The sequence below is a fragment of the Lineus longissimus genome, chromosome 9 (assembly GCF_910592395.1).
Source record: "Lineus longissimus chromosome 9, tnLinLong1.2, whole genome shotgun sequence".
NCBI classification, from domain to species: domain Eukaryota; kingdom Metazoa; phylum Nemertea; class Pilidiophora; order Heteronemertea; family Lineidae; genus Lineus; species Lineus longissimus.
Window position 1 is genome coordinate 12,880,318 of NC_088316.1, and position 8,269 is coordinate 12,888,586.

General features: G+C 42.4%; 1 protein-coding gene across 1 annotated transcript; it reads right to left on the reverse strand.

The window, feature by feature from the left end:
- Positions 1-459: 459 nt before the first annotated feature.
- LOC135493470 (uncharacterized) lies at positions 460-4,176 on the reverse strand. The gene is made up of 6 exons (XM_064780832.1): positions 4,042-4,176; positions 3,859-3,936; positions 3,312-3,357; positions 2,520-3,043; positions 1,853-1,901; positions 460-1,136 (listed from the first exon to the last, which is right to left on the reverse strand). The coding sequence occupies exons 2-6, from the start codon at positions 3,923-3,925 to the stop codon at positions 599-601; spliced, it is 1,224 nt and encodes a 407-aa protein (XP_064636902.1). The 5' UTR covers positions 3,926-3,936; positions 4,042-4,176; the 3' UTR covers positions 460-598.
- Between the last annotated feature and the right edge of the window lie 4,093 nt (positions 4,177-8,269).

The window sequence follows — 8,269 nt, forward strand, 5'->3', positions numbered from 1 at the left end:
AATGATAAGAAGCCGGACTGAAAAGGACCTACCGGTAGTAAAATCCGTGATGACATGGAGTTCGCAATATTTTACCAACGGGATAATCAAGAGAAGAAAGTTAAACAACACCAACAAAATGATACTTCATATACATGTAGCTCTGAAAAGATGAAGCATTTTGTCACAGTGCGAAATCCAACGCCAGCTTGTTGCCGGTGCCATCTAATCATGATCCAGGTCGCGGCGACCAATTAAGACAGTAAAAGACTTTTTTCAGCCAGGTTTTATAGTGGTGCAACTCCCCACACCCTTCAATTACACCAGCCACACAAGATCGTTCTGGTCCCTTGTTATAACAGAATTCGATTCTCTTAACTAGAGTGGAGGTCAGATGGAACCGGTCCATCGGTAGGGCAACATGATGATCATGCCTTTTTACCAGACCTTGCTTAAAAATGGCAATACGAACGACCAACGTGATGCAATCTGTGTTTATTAATTCTGGAAGCTCATATATACAGGAAAAGTTTGGGAAATCTAACACATCTTCTTTGAATAATATACGTTGATACATGTGCGTTGTTTGTCAAGATTAGACTGAATGTTTGCAAAATGATTAGGCATGTGCCATGTTCATAATGCGCAGGTAACCAATTCTGCCCTTGAAGAAGTCGCTGTTAGTGTCTTTCTTATAGCCGACTTCGTAAGTAGCATGGTCATTACTCTGAATGTCATGGTTTGCGTAGCGAGTTGTAATGCCGCTCACCTTGGCCCCATTCAGGAATAAGGTACATTTCCCAGCTTCGTGGGCGTAGGTCACGAGGATAGATTGCCAGGCGTCACGTACCACAGCGCCTCCGGAGAAAGACACTAAATCCTGGTCCGGCTGACTTCCGCCGCTATTAATGTTTCGCCTCAAGGTGACTACCACCGCCCCATTGGATAAGACTGCGATAAAGAATTGCCATGGCTTTGACCAATCAGCGAAGAGTGTTTGCCTTTTGCCATTAGCTGTCGACTTGAAGACCATTACGATGGTGAAATCTGTCCTCTGAAACTTTACTGCTGGGACGAGGGCATACCCACTGCTGCCGTCGAGCGCTAGCACGTTTCTGTTGAGGTCGGCGTCGTGGACGAAGGTGGCGCCATTTAAGCTTTAAAGAAAATATATAGTTAAAACAAAGCTAAAAGCAGAGCAAGCGCCGGCGTGTGCGACACTTATCGACTCTATAAACTCTTCACCATTTTTTTGGTTTTTATATCAAAGCAATTCGGGTTAGCACTGAAAAACACAGGCGGCAGAATGGTCTTGAAAGAACACTTGGCATCATTTTCAAGGTTTCTGAAAGCAAAAATGTGCCAGTATGAATTCCGGTGAATTATCCAATCATATTAGGCAACCCCGAGTTCCGAGTCAATCGGAGACGACTCCGCGTTGTGGGATAATATGCTTTCAGAAATCGATGGAGTACCTTACAAGGCATAAAAACGGTTGCATAACATATCAGGTCACTCTGGGTTGATGTGATCTAGTATCAACATTCATGTGTTGCAAAATTTCAGTTTTGAGGCCTAACAGGTCACAGGTTGGTCAAGTTGGTGGTGGCAGCTTGATTTTCAATCTACTGCTGTTGCGCTTGGTCCAGGGTTGTCGACATTTAGGAATAGTCAAGTGAGATAATCGGCCTTGGCCACATAAAGATGCCATAATATTGCAAAGGGCCAAACTTTCTGCTTCTGATGTTCGACAGAATGATGAGGAACATCACAGCCCATATTTACTAAATGCATAAACTCTAACTTAGACAAACGTTTGTCAGTGTTAAGAAGGGGTGAAAAAATAGTCGCGTACACAAGTACAAGTACTTACCCGTCGAAATTTTCTTCTTCAGGGCCAGAAAATGTAGACCGATAGAGGTCTGTAAGTAAAAAAAGTACGGAATATATAGTACATGTAATGCACGATTTTCGTGTTGAACAGAGAGTGGTATTTTCAGGGGCAAAGGTTGATGTCGCATAAATCCTTCCAAAAATGGCCGCTCCAGTTTATGTCTAGTTGACATCCACGTATTTGCCAAAACTAGCGAGATGCGTTAGTTATATATACATCTTGTGTAATATAGTGGCTCTTTAGCGTAAGATAACTTGACTTGGCATTGAATTGCATCTTGCAAGGATTCTTCCTAAATACACCGTGGAATCGGCTGCAGCAACCTCCGAGTATCCCCCTTCTCTCAGAGTCAAGGCCCACCTTCTTTTCGAGCAAATGCAACCAGAGGGCGGATCTCTAAACAGGACCTTTGCATGGAGCGAGCGTACACCCGACTTATGCCAGTTGGATAAAGTATACGGTCCATACAAGGGCCTAGTTTACGGGGCGGTTGATATGGATGCAGGAGATACTCAAAAGAGGGTGAGTGAGCAGTCAACAGGGTGTTCTATTGTTGAATACTGGGCGTCATGTGGTTACCGCCTGTTAGTATCAGAAAGATATGTAGATTCGTATTCTTTTGAAGCCAGTAGCGACAATATCTTACCCGCAGTACCACCGATAGCTGTGTCGGTAATCAGCAAGACCCCGATCTCTCCCTTGAAGAAGTCACTGCTGGTGTCTTCCTTGTAGCCAACCTGGTAGTATTCATGGTTGTTGTCATTCAGGTCGTGGTTTCTGCTGTTGGCAGTAGCGCTGCCAACATTGACGCCGTTGAGGTACACGGTACATATACCAGGCCTGTGCGCGTAAGACACCTCCACCGTCTGCCAGACGCCACGCAGCACGGAGCCACCTTTTGCAGCCAACAGCTCTTGGCCGGTCTGGCCTCTCAAGTTAACTTCGATCTCCCCAGTGGCGGTGATACAAATCATAAACTGGTACGGGCTTGACCAATCAGCGAAGAGCATCTGCCTTCTACCATTGTCCGTCGACCTGAACCCAATGGTGATGGTGAAGTCTGTCTGCTGGAACTTTACTGCTCTGCTGTTGATATATGCACCGTCGCCACTGAATTGCGCAACGCTTCTGCCGTACGTGTAGTCAGATACGAGCCACATGCTATGGCCTCTGTGAAAAGAAGAGAATAGAGAAGTGGGAGAAAGTTCTAAAGAGAACTCTCTTGGCCCTAGTTTTAGCATGAACGATCAAGGAAGAGGAAACCGGCCGCCGTCAAGTTCGCGTGCCCCATACTTGGAGCGTTTACCTAACCATAAGCGACTGGATATTAGACTTAGCACGTCCACGTTCATGCAACTCAATTGCGGAAATGATGGCGAATTCTTCTTTTCTACAAAATTAATAATGCTGTATAATCATCATCTAGACTGTCACTTACGAGAGTTTCCCAATTTCCGAATCGGTGAAATCTGTATGGAATAACACTGAAAATGGAAGATTCATATTTTAATGCGTGAAGCAATGCTTTCTGGTGGTAAAACGTTTCACTTGTACGGTCTTCGCAGAAATTTGCCCGATTCGTCATATCCAGATCTGCACTTACTGCTGCGTGTAAAGCCAGCTTATATTAGTAATAAAACCTACTCAATACGATGCAAGTACATGCATCTCGCAAATAAAAAACTGAAGGCACCAAATTCAATGCAATTTTTGGGCATATTGTCAGAAATTTCGTTTTCTAAACACGAATTGCAGCAGGAATGCCACTGCATGTTTTTTTAAAGATGCAATCGGCCATTTTAAAAACCCTTACAAAGAAACTTCTTTATTTCAACTTTCTTAGAAAACATTTCCACTTCAATGACCGTTCGACTTTTCGTTTTCCACTTTGGTTAAATCATTACATAGGAGGTATAAATGAACACGGATCTAAATACATTTACATGTATGTCCGTAGTGTGAATTATGAACGTTTTGGATCTTACCTTGATCTGGCCACGAGATCACCGTAGCAACCGCTCCGAGCAATACTAAGAGAGCTGTGATCGTCATGTTGATGTAAACTGGAAAACAGTCAACGAAAGTACATGTATAATGCATGCCTCACTAAAAGGTTCATTCGACTTTCGAAAAAGAAATGGGAAATAAATAGAGAAATCGTTACGTACCAAAAATCTAGATGTGGTATCGATATCGCCTTGCACCGAATGATTGAATGTAAACAAGTTATATTGGTGCTGCTTTTATAGTTCAATTCTGTCACCAGGCGACTTTGCACTCCGTTCGTACATTGCCGATTTTGTCTCAAACCAGAGGCCCTTGATATAAATTACGAAAATATTTCAGAATCTAGGGCAATAAGACAGCATAGATTATTTGGCCAATTAATTTGACCAAATCTGCCAATTACGTGTACATGGAACATTGTTGGATAACAGTGTTAAGTTTTTAAGCAAATAAATAATTCTTATTATAGTGAATTGTGTCATCAAGTTTACGAAATGATGGCAAATTAACTTGCACTAAATCAACCAACCGCTCCGGTAATCAATCACTCGGCTGGAGGTGAAGGTATTTTTTAGGGCTTGTCCTGAAGGATATAACTAGGATACCTAGATAAATTTCAATCATAGCGCCAATCAATTCAAGTTACATTTTATTAGACATGAATGATAAATGCAAGTTAATTTGCCATCATTAATCTTGATATAAAAAAAATTACTTTATGAGAGTTATTTATTGGCTTTAAAAAATTAACACTATCATCCAACAGTATTGCAACCCCATTATTTCATAGACAGAGGTATTCAAAACCGTGTACCGATTTGGTCCCTAGATTCTAAAATATTCTAAAATATTTTTCGCAATTTTTTTCGTTCTTCCTGAAAGAAATTTTTTAGGAAATATCTCGATCGATGGACTTATTATCTCGAGCGCTCGAGATAATAAGTCAATCAATCGAGATATTTCCTGAAAAAAAATTTTCATATTGAAAAGAAAATCATATAAGGTCCTTTCCCAGCCAACGTATTTCAACACATTTTAATTTTTTTCACAAAATTTTTCTGATATGCAAACCTGCAATCGAACTGTCAAAAGCTCTAGACGTACATGCAATCACCCCATCATTCAGCCATGACACGTCTTGGGCAGATAAATGGCAGGCCACAGCTGTCACGATTTTTTTCTTGTTTTTCGTAGATTCGTTGGATGGACACAGCTATAGGAGTAAATGCCTGTTCAGGTACGCTAGATCACAAATACAAATCTGCGTGCACTCCATGATTAGGCGATCCATCTATTTACATCATGTACTACAAGTATCGGGTTATTCAGAAAGAAACTGCCTGTCTTTAAATGTTGTATATATATATATGAGAGATGGAGGCACAAAAAGCATATATCTAAAATTGGTGCACGTCTAGAATTAACTAATCTTAATAACCCATGTAAACTTCAGCACGGTGGCTGTAGTATGCTATACATTACAATGAATTTTAGACATTTCAAAAATTTACATATCAAAATTTAGGGTAGTTGTAAAACAAGAAACACAGAAACGAAACAGAAACACAGAAACACAGAAACGAAACGCAGAAACCAGTCTTGTGGCGAATTCTGGTCTGCAGACTCCATCTTGTTGCCATGGTTGTGGCCGCGAACGCGGGTGTAACTAAAACTGGTATTCAGTCGGAATGGAAGGAGGAATGCTCATTTCCCAATACCCCTTTTAGCCTCATCAACGTGTGCGCAGATTGGCAGCATCCGGCCTTGATCGTGCCAATACACTACATGTATGTACTACACGGCGTAAATAGAAAATAGTCCTTCGAATAGCGAGTCCTGTTCTTTTGTTCATTCCATGGCCTGTGCACGACACTAGGCTGAACTTCCCTACTGCAACCTCATTAACATAAACAGATATTTAAAGGGACTATTTAAAGGCAGCAGCTGGGCAGGCAAGATTGAGTTACTCCAAGTCCAAGTCTAGTGCCCGCCCCCCCCCCCCACTTTACTCTATTCTAGTCGCCAAAATTGGTCTCTCACGTCTCACATAACGTCGAAATGATTCACCCATGTACTGGTACCGTACCTTGCATTTAGTGCTGCATCAGACGGGATTTGTAGGATGATCCTGGTACTTCATGTAAATTGAACACTACAAGGCAAGATGTTGCACTGCACCTTCATTTAAAATAACATGCTGTAGGAATCGAATCGAACCTACCAAGGTACTACACCACCACCTCAAAAGACTTCACCCATATCGTGCCGCCCCCTCCCCCCCCCCCCCCAAGTTGCTCCATGTATCCCCTCAACCTCAACAACTCTATTGCATTCCGGCTGACCGCAACCCACCAACCTCAGATTTTACTTTTAAACGACAATAACAACGGATTGGGCAAGGAAAGTATCGGCGTGCCGCTTGATTCCAACTTTTATGAAAACCCGTTTGATTTTCGTTTCTGCGTTTCGTTTCTGCGTTTCTGTGTTTCTGTTTCGTTTCTGTGTTTCTTGTTTTACAACTACCCAGGAAAATGCCATTTCAGACCTTTTATTTTCAAATTTTTCTGGGGGAGGGACCCCCCTGTTCGGATGCGCCTGCGGCGCATGCAGATCGCCTTCGGCGATCTATCCCACTGCCCCCCCTGGACCAAAAGGTTAAATACGGCCCTGGCACATGAATGTTATTAGTATTTATTTTCGCCAGTAAACACAACACTTGGGAGGCATCACTCACGTTCAAAGCACCGTGAGTCCAACTGCGGTCATTTTAGCATGCTTACCTGATGAGCTAATGCAATAACCTAGCGCATAAAAGCGCCTCAGAATACTTTGCTCGGGATCAAAATTGGCCGGTTCCTATCATCACAACACCTCGCCCGTTATCGAATTAAGCACCTTGAGTACAACTAAGGTATAGCTAATGAGCTGATGCTATAAGCAAGTGGTAGTTAACTACTGATTGGCGTCTCAACGTACCGGACTGGGGTCAAAATTAACCTGTCCCTGTTCAATAATATGGGAACTCATTGGCGGCATTACTTCAAAGGCTGTGGCGTTCCCATCACGGCATCAGCTGTTCGTACCAGCTTGGTCTCGGTCAGACAGTTCTGTAGTATGTGTATGCCGAGCCATAATGCACATTGCAGGAAAACTCTGGTCGGGGTTCCCGGGTCAAGCAGTATAAACTAGTAAATTAGTTGAGAACCAAATGAAGCCACGGCCTCACTGCTGAAGAGGTGCTATTCAACCACTGGAAGAGAGTGTTTTTAGACAACTTCGAGCCTCTGTTCTATAACGAACAGGGCCCAGTTGCGCTGAAAGGATGGATGTCGTCCTGGGTGCCGACAAATGGTACCCAGGTTCGAGATCGACTGAACAATAAGCACATTTCGGATATATCCCTCCTATATACCTTTTCTGAATAAATCATCCGAAATGTGCTTTCAAAGACCTTTAGGCCTAGACGCATTTTTTGCTGTTTATCTGTTCTTTTTATTTCGCGCACTGCTAATGCCACAAGTACCACGGCGCGAGATAAAACGAGATTGCCAGAAACGTCCTTGTCCCTAAGATCCGTAAGCCAGGCAAAAGGAAGCTGGGTGCTATTTGTCTAGTGTAATGGCACCCTGGGTGCTTATTATCCAGTCGATCTCGAACCTGGGTACCATTTGTCGGCACCCAGGACGACATCCACCCTTTCAGCCCCAGTTGCTCAATCAGCATTAGAGACAAACAGCAACGTCAGCTCCGCTTAGGGTATATCTTGTATAGTAACAAGCTTTAAATTGTTTTTAGTCTGAAACCGCCTTTAGACAGAAAAGTCGAAAGGCGGAGTTTATTGAAAACTCCTGCATGGTCACAGATGATGCCAATGGACATTGTTAATTTGGGGACCAATGACAGTAGGCCCTACAGACCATTTTAGCTTTTTGTAACATGTTTTCCGTTGTCTAACCTCGATTTGCTGCCAACAATTGACACAAGGACATTGACAATCTATAAATAGATTGCATCGTCTGGAAATCTCTTATAAACAGGACAGAGAGAGACCATTTGAAGTATTTATCAACAAGCCTATTATTGATGGTTCAAGTCAGATCATAGGCCCTGCACATCCTGGATCGATTCATAAAATTATGGAAACACGGGCTTGATTAATGGAAAACTACTGAATGATCCCGTTTTTAACTTAATATGCAGAGGGGAAAGCCTAAATTTTTTTTACAAGAATATTCTGTTGTTCTCTGATAAAACAATTATCTACAGACGAACATTGTAATATTGGCAATTTTTTCTCTGATACAAAGAGACATACTTGTATACCAGGTCATGTTAGCAAAGTGCTTTTAATACTTCGAAAAATGTTCTCTCTTGACCAAATGCTCATTG

Coding starts and splice junctions, on each gene's coding strand:
- LOC135493470 (XM_064780832.1), bottom strand. CDS start 3,925: ATGACGATCACAGCTCTCTTAGTATTGCTCGGAGCGGTTGCTACGGTG. Junction 3,358..3,858: donor GATCTCGTGGCCAGATCAAG/GTAAGATCCAAA, acceptor TTCCATTTTCAG/TGTTATTCCATACAGATTTC. Junction 1,137..1,852: donor GAAGAAGAAAATTTCGACGG/GTAAGTACTTGT, acceptor TTTTCTTTAAAG/CTTAAATGGCGCCACCTTCG.